This window comes from Apodemus sylvaticus, chromosome 4 (genome assembly GCF_947179515.1).
Source record: "Apodemus sylvaticus chromosome 4, mApoSyl1.1, whole genome shotgun sequence".
NCBI classification, from domain to species: domain Eukaryota; kingdom Metazoa; phylum Chordata; class Mammalia; order Rodentia; family Muridae; genus Apodemus; species Apodemus sylvaticus.
In genome coordinates this window covers 78,279,318-78,293,213 of record NC_067475.1, presented here as the reverse complement: position 1 = coordinate 78,293,213, position 13,896 = coordinate 78,279,318, and the positions used below count along the sequence as shown (strand labels likewise).

At 51.5% G+C, this 13,896-nt stretch overlaps 1 protein-coding gene across 1 annotated transcript; it reads left to right on the top strand.

Moving 5' to 3' along the window:
- Positions 1–83: 83 nt before the first annotated feature.
- Positions 84–13,892, top strand: Dcst2 (DC-STAMP domain containing 2). Its single transcript, XM_052180951.1, has 16 exons — positions 84–345; positions 452–622; positions 928–1,029; positions 1,233–1,430; positions 1,810–1,875; positions 2,360–2,573; positions 2,732–2,889; positions 3,347–3,511; positions 5,083–5,250; positions 5,358–5,458; positions 6,204–6,334; positions 7,483–7,610; positions 8,199–8,292; positions 8,382–8,537; positions 12,789–12,927; positions 13,857–13,892. Exons 1-16 carry the CDS (start codon positions 84–86, stop codon positions 13,890–13,892), a joined length of 2,289 nt encoding a protein of 762 aa, XP_052036911.1.
- The last annotated feature ends 4 nt before the right edge of the window (positions 13,893–13,896 follow it).

Sequence of the window (13,896 nt, the reverse complement as noted above, 5' to 3'; positions counted from 1 at the left end):
ACGATGAAGAATTCCAGATCCACAGAACCTGAAGAAACTCCAAGCCTCTCCTGGAGACACCCTGGCATTAGGTCCCAGCAGCCATGGTTAAAAATGAGAGAAAATGGCTCTCCGGGGGGGAGGGGTCCAGCAGGGCACGGTCTGTGGTCCGAAGTACCTGTGGCTTTACCGTGGGTCTGTCCTTGGCCACAGCCTATGGGCTCCTGGAACTTCTAGCGGAGGGACACAGCCCCTTCGGCTGCCTGGTGACCACGGTCACTTTGGCTGCCTTCATCAGCTTGGGCATGGGGTTTTCCCGCCAGGTCCGTGTCTCTGTCTTCCTGTTGCTTCCTCAGGCTTTCTCCAGTGAGTGGCCTGGGGTAGGGAGGGAAGGATGGTAGAAACGCAAGTGAAGGATTAATGGTTGCCTTGGGGCTGGGGGTCCTGGTCTGTAACTGAGCTGTCACCACAGAGCAGAGCCGGTTGCTGCTGTTGGTGGCTGCCTTTGGGCTGGTGCTACAAGGACCCTGTGCGAACACCCTGCGTAACTTTACCCGGGCAAGTGAGGCTGTGGCCTGTGGGGCAGAGCTGGCACTGAACCAGACAGCTGAGATGCTGGAGCGGGCCAAGAAGCCCCTTGTCAGTAAGATCCACCCCACCTACCATGGCTCCCATCCTGCAAGGTCTTCTGCCCTTCTGCTTCATTGCTTTCTGCTGGAGTTGTGTCCTACCCTAAGAGTGGCTGGACCCGGAAAGCCACTTTCCAGTCCAGCTAAACCCAATTCCCCTCACCCTCCAGCCTCTTCCTCTACCTGGTTATCTTCACAGCCCAGCACCCAGGCTCCCTGATGGCTCTGATAGCCCCCTTTTATTCCCTCCCCCAAGGAAATGGTGAGAATCGGCTCCTGCAGGACGCCGCCTACAGCAAGGCTGCCTTTTGTCCCTCAGGTGCTCTGTCCAAGATTAAAGCTATTGCCCAGAAGGCCAAAGTGGTGGCTGACCGGGTACGCAAGTTCTTCCGGTCCATCATGGATGGCGTGAAGCACATAGGTAGGTGTGGGATCTGTTTGGTGTGGGAGGTCAACATGCCCCCAATCCCCTTATCCTAGTGCCTCTCCAGGCCTCCTCAGGTCTCACTACACATGGCATATCTGACCCCTGACCAGTTCTGAGGGGTTGGTTGGTGTTACCCAAGTCACTGGCGAAGGCTGGTGGACTCCTACCTAGGGTGCTGACTTCACCGCCTACCCCAGCCAGGTGTCTGCAGAATGTGTGGTTTTGGCTCCTTCATATTGGTGATGTGTGCAACGCCGAGCTGGGCAACCCTTACATGAAATGCTCTCGGCTGTTTGACAATGCCAAGGACAACTGTATGAAGGTCGTGCCGCGATTCCATCATTTGTGTTACGTGCTCTTGCCCTTCAAACTGTCGCTCTGTGGACTTAACAGCTGTGAGGAAGCCAGGGCTCCCTTGCAGGGAGGCATGAATACGGGTGGGAGTGGGGGTAGGCATGGGGGGTGGGAGTGGGGGTTGGGGGGATGTGAGAATGCAGGATCCGTCAGAAGGGTGGGCACAGGGGATCGTATAAGGGGTGTTGAGTGCGGAGCCTTTAAGGATTCTGGGGTCAGGGAGGGTAAGGTGGGCAGTAAGGAAGGACCGATGCTGAGAAAGCACGGTAGAGAAAGGCCAAAATCTGTCAGTAAATGTAGAGGTTGATGGGAAAGGCGGAAAGTCCAGACAGCCCCGTGAGAGGACGTTTCTAGAGGTGGGCAGGCAGGCGGCAGGCTCTACCTCTGCTCCTCCTGACCCCGAGTTCCCCTGCTTCTCAGTGGTCCAAAAGTTCTGTGTCATTCCCATGTACCTCCAACAGTTTCTACGAAAGACCATAGGCACCCGTAAGTGACCCCTTCTCCCTGCCCCCACCTCCCACCCCCGTTCCCAGTGTTCTCCTGGTCTTCCTGCGGCCACTGGCACTGAAATCTCCTGATCCATCCGGACGTGAGAAGGCAAGAGCAGGAAAGGACTTTGCAGGGTCACCTAGACTAATGTCTAAGTTGAGCTGATTGAGAAACTGAGGCCCAGTGGGTGGGGGAGGTGCCTCATCAAAGCCAGACTTCAGAGCAGGATCTGGGAGGGACAGGGCCTCCCACCAGAGCGTAGGTCACGGCTCTCGTGATGAGGTAGAAGCCTTAGGCCAAGTCTAGTGCTGTGTGTCAGGAAGGCAGGCGTCACTGTTTCCTAGAGCAGGTCGGGGCCCTGGGAACTCTGGCCGGTTTGTGAGTCCTGAAACTTCAGGGCCTGGACAGCCCCCCCCCCCAATGCCCCTCTGTCCTCCTAACAACTCTCGACTCACATCCCCTCTGACTCCACTGGTCCCAGCCGTGATAAAGCTGATTGATAAGATACGTCGTGAGTTTGAATTCAACATGACGGCCACCCACTACTTCTCTGTGGACCTCAATTCCTCTCGGAGCCTGTCCCAGGTGGCTTTGGACCTACGTGAGGCTGTCAGCATGAAACTGTACACCGCCAGGGAGATCCTGTCTTTGATGGGCTACACCATGCCTCTGCTCTTCCTGCTCCTCTACCTCCAGTGAGGGTCTCCCAAGGGCCCCTGGGAGAGATGGCCTGTGGGGCTGGCCATCCATAGCCTCTTTGGTGGGGGGAGGGGAACTGGCAGGAGAGCACAGCCTGCCAGTACCTGGAGGTCTGGTAAAGAGAGCCAAGGGATCTCATAGTGCTTCTCCTCAGAGCTCTGTATTACCGGTATGGTTACCTGAACTGGGACAACTTCGACAACATCTATATCACCAGGCGTTTCCTGGACATGGAGAGAGCGCGCTCCATGATAGGGCTGCCCACGGTGCTGCCACTCAGTTCTCACGAGGCCAAACTCTACATCCAGCCAGGTGAGGGTGCTGAGGATGGAAAGGAAGGGCCCTGGAGCGGCCCTCTGGAGCATACGGGGGCCAGAGGGAGAAGAGAGCTGGGGGGCCCACGGGACAACATGGAGCAGTGATGTGAGGTTGGGAAGGAAGGCTTTCTGGGGTGAAGGCAGGAGGGGTGGACATCCTAATACTGAGAGGAAGACTGCCTAGGAGGTGGGAGTCAAGCAAACACAGAGGGGGCTCAGGGATGAGCTACTGATCCCAGGTAGCTCAACTGCAAGGCTGTCCATATAACCATCAAGGCCCAGCCCTGAGAGTGCTCCCTACCCTTCCACAGTCCTCATAGTCTCTTTTCTTTGTATCTTCTGGGTGAGCAATTAAATTAAACTGAACTTGATAAGAGCAGGCACCCCCCCCCCCAAGAGCTGGGGTGTGTGGGCAGGAGACTCGGGAGACACACTTCCGACCACTCCTTCAGGCTCCATCCTCCTGACCCGGAGGGAACAGATTTTCTATATCGTGGAGATCTTTAACCTCAGCCGCCATCTCCTCCTCGTGCTCCTCCTGGTCTTTCTGGACTACGGCATCTTCTGGATTCTGGATCTGGCCCGATACTTCCTCCAGGGCGAGGTTGTAGCCCGCAGTGAGTGCCCGCCCGTCCAGTGTCCGCTCACCCACCTATCTTCTTCATACCTGGCTCCTTCTCCTGGGGAGGGGTCTCTGGAATCTTCATGTCACTGCCACCTACTCTGCCAACCTCTGCCTCCCGTCTGCCTCATGGATAGAGCATAACAGAATAGCTAGAGGCACAAACTCTAAGTCAAACTGACCTAGGTTCAAATCCCAGCCCTGTCCTTTATCAGAATGTGATTTTAAGTAATTTGCTCAGGAGCAGGAGACAGAGCCCCAGTACAATTCAATAACCCAGGTTCAACCCCAGCACACACATCCACACACAAAGGACAAACTGCATAACCTCTCAGAACTCAGTTTGCTCATCTGAAAAATGGAGCAATGGCTGCTGACTGAGTCACTGTAAGGAGTCAGACTGTTTTTGTTTGGCCCCTTCTTGACCCATGGTTGAGACCAAGTCACAAGCCAAGGAATATAATCATCCTGAATTCGTATATCAGGACATAAAGAAGAGAAGAAAGAAAGAAGAAACAAAAAACAAAACAAAAACAAACCAACAAACCCAAAAGACAAGGTGTCTCAGTGAGTAAAGCACTTGTCTAAGAGGCTCAGCCTCAGTTCAGTCCTCAAAACCTTGAACATGTGGAAAGAGAGGACTGATCCCACAGAATCACCCTCTAACATCCACACCCATGCTGTGGTACATATGCCCCCTTAGACACACACACACACACACACACACACACACGCACACGCACACGCACACAAATACAGAAACAGGCACAGATACACACATGTACACAAACACACAAACATGCACACACATACACACAAACACACATGCACTCATGCACACAAATACACAAACATGCACACACACAAACACACATGCACACATGTACACAAACACACAAACATGCACACACATACACACATGCACATACAAATATTGCATACACACATATACACACATACATATATACACATGCACACATGCATACACAAATATACACACAAACACATGCACACACATACATGCACACAATACACATGCACACATACATGCACAAACATATACACACATACATACATATACACACAAACATGCACACACATAAACTCATGCATACATGCACACACGTATACATATGCACTAACATCAAGTGAATAAACAAAAATGAAGGAAAATTGAAACTCAGTACAAAGATGAAGCACAACAGTAAGCATGGGTGGGTGGTGGTCCTTACCTGCGCCCCTGCGCCTGGAGGCTGAGGCACACGGTAGGATTGAGTGACGAGGCTACATAGTGAGACGCTATCTCTAAAACCAAAGGAAAAAATTGTCCACTTTCAACCAACACTTCAGTGGTTCCGGGATGGTCATAAAGATCACAGCAGTGTCAGCTGGCTGGATCATGGGGTTAGGACAGAGGCCGGACCTCAGGGCACCTGGAAGGGTACCTGCGTAGGGATGAGGGGTCAGAGATGCGGGTGTGGGTTATGCCTATAATCTGCCTGCCCCTACTTTCCACCCCATGGAAGGCCATTACCTTGAGTGTCTCTCACAGTATCTTTGTGCCAGGTCCTGTGCTAGTGTCTATAACGGTGGAAGGGACCGGCTATTCGGGGAACATTTACCGTGACCTGGTATCGGCTTTTGATGTGCTGCAACAAGGCAACATCAGTATATTGTCCCGGCGCTGCACCCTTCATCCCTCAGAACCAGATACTAAAGGTTACATCGTTATTGGTATCTACCTCACTGAGAGTGAAGAGGGGATGCGGGGAGCACGTGGACCAGCAGTGTGCTTAGTGCCTTGGACAGCAGGTAGTGCTCACTGTGTGCTGTGCTCCCAGGTATCATGTATGGTCTGTGCTTCTTCGTCACTCTGTTTGGCAGCTACATCAGCAGGCTGCGGCGTGTCATCTGTGCGTCCTACTACCCCTTCAGGGAGCAGGTGAGCAGCCATATCCAGGCACTCTCGGCTACGGCCCTGATGCTAAGTTGGGCGTTGCCTGTCTTGGCTTTGAGGATATCGAAGTCCTTGGCAGCCTTTAGTTCTCTACCAGAGCCCAGAGCAAAGACCAGGCCCTCGGTGGAGCCAGGAGGAACCACATCCTTTGAACCAGGGCGTCCTGAGGTTCACGGAACAGCACCACACCTCCAAGGCTTTGCTGAAGCCGCATCAGTAGGGCAGTGTGACCTACTCGGGTGTACCATTCGACGGCTGCTGTGCAGGGACTCCAAGATGAAGTACCATCTGGTTAGGCTGTCAGACGGGCATTTAAATTAGTATTACTGATTTTTATTTTATGTGCATTGGTGTTTTGCCTGCATGTGTATCTGGGTGACGTTGTCAGAATTCCTGGGGCTAGAGTTGCTGGCAGTAGTGAGCTGCCACGTGGGCCTCGGGAATGGAACCTGGGTCCTGTGGAAGAGCAGCCAGTGCTCTTAAGTACTGAGCTGTTGCTCCAGTCCCCAGACAGGCGTTTAAAGGAGATTTTTTTTTTTTTACTTTTTAAAGTTTTAGTTATGTATATATATTTTTCTCCTGTGTGAGTGTACTCACTGTGTGAGTGTGCTTGTGGTTGCCCACAGAGGCCAGAGGTGTTGGGTCCCCTAGAACTGGAGTCACAGCCTGATGTGGGCTCTGGGGGGGGGGGGGCTTGTTCCCATCCCTGGTCCTCCTCTCCCCACCCCAGGAAAGGATCTCCTACCTCTACAACATACTTCTGAGTCGTCGGACCAACATAATGGCTACAGTGCAACGAGCAGTGAGACGGCGGGCAGCTGACCAGGGTCACAGGACCATCCTGCAGGTGCTGGCCACCCGGTGAGTCTATCCTGCTTCCCTATAGGCACAGGGTGGCAATAGACAGAAAAAGAGCCAGGGATCAGAAAGGGTTATTGTGCTTCTCACGGGCAAGAAGCTTGGTTGAGGGCTGGAGAGATGACTCAGCAGGTAAGAGCAGTGACTGCTCTTCTGAAGGTCCTGAGTTCAAATCCCAGCACCCACAGGGTGGCTCACAATCATCCGTAATGAGATCTGATGCCCTCTTCTGGAGTGTCTGAAGACTGCTACAGTGTACTTACATATAATAAAACAAATCTTTAAAAAGAAAAAAAGTTGGGTTGATGAAAATATCTATTGGCTGGGCAGTGGTGGCACATGCCTTTAATCCCAGCACCTGGGAAGCAGAGGCAGGTGGATTTCTGAGTTCGAGGACAGCCTGGTCTAGAGTGTGAGTTCCAGGACAGCCAGGGCTACACAGAGAAACCCTGTCTCAAAAAAAACAGAAAATAAAAAACAAAAAAGAAGATATCTATCTAATCCATAACTTTTAGGTCCTGGAGGGAGAATTAAGGACCAAGAGTTTTATTTTCAAAAGATGTTTGTTTTTATTTTATGTGAATGGGGGTTTGGCCTGCGGGTAGGTCAGTGTGCCATGTGCACGCAGTGCTAGCAGAGACCATAAGAAGGGCATCGGGTCTCTTTGGGCTGGAGTTACAGATGTTGTGAACCAACATCCTGGGGATTGGGGCTGGATCCTCTTAGCTGCGCCGGCCATCTTTCCAGCCCCAAGGATAAGATTTTAAAGACTTACTTATGGTATGAGTGTTTTACCTGCATGTATGCTATGCATGCCAAGGACACGTCTCGCGCCCGTAGAGATCGGAGGCAGACATGGAGAGCCCTGTGTTTGTAGATGGCTGTGAGCCATCATGCGGGTGCTGGGAACCAATCCCAGGTCCTCTGCAGGGGCAACAAGCGATTTTAACCACTGAGCCGTCTCTCCAGCCCCAGAGAGCTAAAAGTTCTTGAGAGTAAGGAGGGAAGGAAGTGGGAGAGGGGTGAACAATGGAGAAACAGTTGCTAGAGTCAGGAAGATGGCGGCTAGGGTCCTGCAGGGCCTCCCTTGGTTGATGGTTGGTGTGGGTGTGGGAAAGGCTGAGCTTGACCTCTGTGACCTTTCTTCCTAGGTACCCTTTCTTAAATCTGTTGCTTGGCCATTTTTTGTTGCATCAGTCTTACTGCCTGGGCTGTGGGGAGCCTGAAGACAAAGGGGGCCTAGAGAACTTTGTGTCCTGCAGTACCCCAGGCTGCAAAGGTGAGTGCCCCTGTCCCTGAGGGACTCTTGGTATTTGCACATGATGATCAACCACCGTGGTTCTTCCATGATGGAACATTCCTGTACCTTTATATGTGTGTACCCTTCAATTACTATGCATCTTCTCATTTACATAGCCTCATTACTATGCATCTTCTCATTTACATAGCCTCATTACTATGCATCTTCTCATTTACATAGCCTCATTACTATGCATCTTCTAATTTACATAGCTGCATTACTATGCATCTTCTCATTTACATAGCTCTGCTACTATGCATCTTCTCATTTACCTACCCTTATTACTGTACATCTTCTCATCTACATAGCACTATTACTATACATCTTCTTGTTTACATAGCACTATTACTACGTATCTCTCATTTACATAACAGCCTTCATTTAGCTCCTTCCCCCCATAATGTCCTTGATTCCCCTGAATGCAAAGGGGTTACTGCACAGTTCCCTGGTGGGCATACTTGACAAGGATGCTCTTTCCAGGGCTGGGCTGGGGAGGCAAGGCCCAATACTAGGGAGCTCAAGGTATGAGGGTTAGCTCCAACCTCCTTTCCTCCTGGCTTCCTCTAGGACTCTACTGCCCGACCTGTTTCCGTCTCCTGGACAACACCTGTTCTGTGTGTGCGTCTCCCCTCTCCAACCAGGGGGTCCTGGACCTGGAGCTGTGAGTCTCTCAGGGATGGGGAGGCTGCAGTGTGTGGGGGCAGTGGGAATACTGCCCTTTTTCCTCGCTGAGAGAGCAGGCTTTTGCAGGGACTCCAGTGATGAGGAGGGTCCTCAGCTATGGCTGGCTGCAGCTCGAAGAAGGGCCCCCGAGCAGGAGCTGACCCTTCGACAATGGCTTCAGGAAGCGCTGCGCACAAAGCTTTCAGACAAGTCCAGCCTTGAGCCCAAGGGAGCAGAAAGCAGGTGGGGATGGGCCGGTTCCGTCAGCGTCTGCCTCAACGCAGGGACAGGGACGGGAGATAGAGCAGAGGAGACTGAGTTTTCTGAGAGTTCCCCCACCCCCTTGCCTGTAGTAGCTTAGTTTACAGTGGGTAGAGTGGAGCGTGGGGTCTCAAACTCCCCATCCCCACCTTGAAAAAGAAACTTCAAAGAGCAGGGTGTGGAGTGGCCCATAACCAGTTCCAGCACTAGGAAGGCAGAGACAGGCAAATCTCTGTGAGTTCAAGGCCAGACTGGAGTACACAGAGTTCCGGGACCGCCAGACTACACAGAGAAAGCCTGTCTAGGGAGAGAGGGGCACAAAACAAAAACATAAAACAAAACAAAACAAACAAACCCCCAACCAACCAACCAACAAAAAGACTTTTGTTCGTTTGTTTTATTTTTTGAGACAGGGTTTCTCTGCATAGCCCTGGCTGTCCCGGAACTCACTCTGTAGACCAGGCTGGCCTCAGACTCAGAAATCTGACTGCTTCTGCCTCCCAGAGTGCTGGGATTAAAGGCGTGCGCTACCACCAACGGCAGCAGTGACCTTTTTTGAGTTTGGAGAATGTAAAACATTTAGGAGGGTAAACAAAGCCTAAGGTGGTGTGTGTGTGTGTGTGTGTGTGTGTGTGTGTGTGTGTGTGTGTGTGAGAGAGATAGTGTGTGTGCTTTGTGCTGTATGTGGGATCTCAGTGTTAGAGACGGGAAGGCTTCGCTGGCCTCAGAGGATCTTAGGTGGCTAAGGGACTCATTCGCATTTATCTCTTTTCTTTCTGCTTTGAGCCACCGTCTCAGTGGGTAGACCAGGCTAGCCTGGAACTCTGTGTAGACTAGGCTGGCCTTGAACTTCTGAGAGATCTACCAGTTTTTACTGCCTCTGTGCTGGGATTAAAGGTGTGTAGGGTCATTCCTGGCCTTGGCCTCTAAGGTTTAGTCTCCTTCCTACTAGAGGGCTGGGATTACAGATATGCCACTGAGTCTGTCTACCTCTGTTTTCTTTATCCCCTTTCCGTTTTCCTCTTCTTCCTCCCTCCCTTGTGGTGAGAGAGGTCTAACCCAGAGCAGTGTATAAGGTATGGCTTTTTTGGGGGGGGGGGAGACAGGGTCTCTTATGTAACCCTGATTTGCCTGGAATTCCATTCTATGTAGACCAGGCTGGCCTTGAACTCAGAGAGATATGCATCTGCTTCATTGGAATGCCGGGATTAAAGGTGTTTACTCTTATCATCAGACCATTATCACACACCACAGCCTAAATACTCTTTGTTTATTTATTGTTTGTCAAAATAGGATTTTTCTATCTAGTCAAGAATGGCCCCAAACTCCCTTCCCTGAGACTGGGATTAGCTGGGTGTTTCACACCCTGCTCTTGCTTGTGGTCTTCAAAGATGGTGGGACTGGGAAAGGCCAGTTTAGTCTATATAGTGAGTTCCAGACCAGTATGATCTACATAGTGAGACCCCGGCTTACCAATCAAAGAACTCTGAAGCTAGCCGGGCAGTGATAGCGCAGGCCTTTAATCCCAGCACTTGGGAAGCAGAGGTAGGCTAATTTCTGAGTTTGAGGCCAGCCTGATCTATAGAGTGAGTTTCAGGACAGCCAGGGCTATACAGAAAAACCCTGTCTCAAAAAACAAAAAAACAAACAAAAAAGTCTGAAGCTACTTAGTGAGTTCGATGCTAACCAGATCATTTTGGCAAGACCAGAAAGACAAAAGGAATGAGGCTAAAGAGGCAGCTTTGACGTTAAGAGTACTTGGTAGCCAGACAGTGGTGGCACTCGCCTTTAATCCCAGCATTTGGCTGGCCGGGCAGAGCCAGGTGGATAGATATCCAGGCCAGCCTGATCTACAGAGTGAGTTCTAGGACAGCCAGATATACAGAGAATCCTGTTTCCTGTCTCAAACAAAACCAAACCAAACCAGTTGCACTACTTTCAGAGGTTCCAGGTTCAATTCCCAGCACACCCACATTGCAGCTAACGAGTGTCTATAATTCCAGGGGGATCCAATGCCTTCCTCTGGACATGCACACATGTAAACAAGCAAAAACATTCATAAAGATGATAAATATTCAGGGACAGAGATGGCATTATGGTTAGTGCTTGCTGTCTTCCAAAGGACCTGAGTTCAATTCCTAGCATCCATGTTAAGAGGTGAGGGACTCAGAAGCTCCAAGAAAGGCATCTGGTGTGTCTTCTGAATCACACCCACACATGTGGCAGGAAGTAACATACCTGCACAATGAAAAGTTTTAAAATAAGGAGAAAAGAGAAATTGAATCTATTCTGGGAGCTACCATACTAGGCTAAGGGGGGCAAAACAGTTGGGCCCAGAGCTGCCTCAGCAGTGGTGTCTGAAGATGAAGTTCTGAGAATTCGGGTCTACATTTAGCCAAGGAGAAACCAGACTGGCCCAGTTTGAAGCCAGGGGATGTCTACAGAGGCATCCAGTGAGAGCCACCAGGGAATAGGCGCCAAGAAGCTCTCAGCAACGCTCTGGGCTCTTTAAGGAGTTGCCAACTTAAGAGAAATGGGCTCCATCATCCCCTTCCTGGGAAGAAAGAGGGGGATGAGAGCAGAACCTGAGGAAAGAGGCTCAAGAGAGCAGGAGAGCCCAGTCCATAAAAGGCAGCCCAGAAGCAAGCGGGCTGGGACCAACAACCCCTCCACAGCCCTGGGGCCTGACAGCTGGGATGGTTTGTGGGAACTGGTATTTTTCATGGTATCAGGATGGCTAAAACTAGATCACAAAGCAACTGACAACAGACTCTGAAGTGGAGACTGTGGCTTCTAAAGAGGGAGATGGCTTGGGATCCCGTTAATATAACTTTTGCAATTAAAATAGAGGGTTTAATTACGTCATTTATTGAAGCAGGGTTTTACTATGTAGCCCCTGGCTGCCCCCACATTAGGTATATATACCAGGCTGGCCTTGAATTCAAAGAGATCTGCCTGTCTTTGCCTCCCTAGTCTTACTATGTGGTCCATGCTGGCCTTGAATATGTAACCCTTTTACCTCAGTCTCCATAGAATGAAAGTTATGTGCTACCATGCTTGGCTCCAAAAAAGGAAGCCCAATGCTGAAGAACTGTCTTCACATACAAGGTGCATGGCACCAAAAGATGTTTCTCCATCCCAATACATTCAGGAGATGGAAAGGAGCACCGAGGCCTGTGAACGCAGGATAGTAGAGAAACGCTTGCTGGAGCGAAAGCCCAGTCTCCAGCCCTGGACTAAGGTGCCAGGGGAAGAGACAGGCAGTGTCAGAGGGGCTGCTCAGGGAGCGGAGAACGGAGACCGTTCTAAACAGACTGGAGCATGCTCCAGCCTCAATTTCTCTAGGGAGTAGGAGGCAAGGACACCTGCTGAAACCGGAGAGGTGGCTGGGACTGGTGTACCGTTTTCAGAGTGAGTGGTAGAGGGTGAAATGTCTGCTGTGGGTGGGGAAGTATGTGCGAAGAAACTGGACTGGGAGGCCGAGGGGTTTCCAGGGAGAGGTAAGGGCAGGTGAGAGTGAAGCTTTTGTTCTTGGTCAGTTGGGGTTTTGTTGTTGTGTTGTTTGCCTTTGGTGAGAGGGTTTCAATATCATAGGCCAGGTTGGTTTGAAATGTGTAGTGACTGTCTGTCCTAGCTTAGCTTCCTGAAGGCTGGTCTCATTCCCCCCACCCCCCACCCCCGAGTCAGGGTTTCTCTGTGTAGCCCTGGCTGTCCTGGAACTCACTCTGTAGACCAGGCTGGCCTCGAACTCAGAAATCAGCCTGCCTCTGCCGCCTCCCAAGTGCTGGGATTAAAGGTGTGCGCCACCACCGCCTGGCTCCATTGTTTTCTTTTGCAAATAAGGTAGCCTTGAGTTTGAGAGTTGAAGTCTTTTTCTGGGTGGGTAGGAGAGGGCAGGAGGAGTAACTTCAGTCACTGAAATGACTGCCTTGGAGCAGTCAGGACAAGTTGCTGATGCCCTGAGGGTTGCAGAGGGGATAGTCCAGTTGCTATGTTCTCATTAAGAGCACTGGCCAAGGAGGGATGACAGAGATTTAATTGCAGCACTCGGTGGATAGAGGCAGGCAGATCTCTGAGTTCGAGACCAGTCTGGTCTACAGGGACAGTACTACACAGAGAAATCCTGTCTCAACAATACAGAAACAAACAAAAACAAAGGAAGACAGAAAAGGCCGAACAGGGGCGGCTGCCAGGAGGGCAGCAGTCAGGGCTTGAGAGGGGACGAAGGCTAAGGTTACCTACCTGTGACTTTGAGCTTACTGGTCCGTTCTCTCCTCCCAGTGGCCAGAACAAAGAGAAACAAACTCAGCAGAAGCATCCACAGCATCTCCCAGAAGCTCATCGGTCTTTTGAGGGCCTCCGCTTTCCCCAAGTACCCCAGGCACCACTTGAGAAATCCCCCAAGCTCCCTCCCCAGCCACTACCTCCAAAGAAGCCCCCTCCCAAGCCACTACCCCCAAAGAAGCCCCCTCCCCAACTACTATCCCTAAAGGAGCCCCCTCCCAAGCCACTACCCCCAAAGAAGCTCCCTCCCCAGCCACTACCTTCAAAAAAGCCTCCTCCCAAGCCACTACCCCCAAAGACCCCTCCCCAGCCACTACCTTCAAAAAAGCCTCCTCCCAAGCCATTACCCCCAAAGACCCCTCCCCAGCCACTACCTTCAAAAAAGCCTCCTCCCAAGCCACTACCCCCAAAGAAGCCCCCTCCCCAGCCACTACCCTCAAACAAGTCCCCTCCCCAGCCACTACCTCCAAAGACCCCTCCCCAGCCACTACTCCCAAAGAAGCTCCCTCCCTAGCCACTACCCCCAAAGAAGCCCCCTTCCCAGCCACAGTCCCCAAAGAACATCCTCCCACTCATCCCCCAAATAAAGGAACCAAAAGTGGACACAAATATGAATCTTAAATTATTATTATTTCTTCCTGTCACTTACACCCGAGGCAGGGGCAGGGGTAGATGAAGGGAATGGGGGGGGGGAATGCTTTCCCCCACTAAGGCACTGAGTGGGAAAGCCTCAAGGAGAGAGAGTGAAGGCCACTGTCCCCACTCTCTGGGACTAAGCCCCAGGTTTCTCCAGCCCTGGGCTCCCCTATCACCTGAAATGCTAAGATGAGGCCCAGGGTACCTGACCTCCCTCCTAATATATTACATCACTTTTTAAATAGATACAGGGACTGGTCCCGCCACCCCTCCCTGTGTGACCCCTCCCCACTGTTGGGGATACCTGGGCAGCTGTGCAAATGGGCATGGAGGTGCATGGGGGGAGGAGAGCACCGGGCCCCTGAACCTGCCCCTTTGCAGGAGGGGGAAGGGCCACCAGGCCAAAGGGGTAAATAGTGCA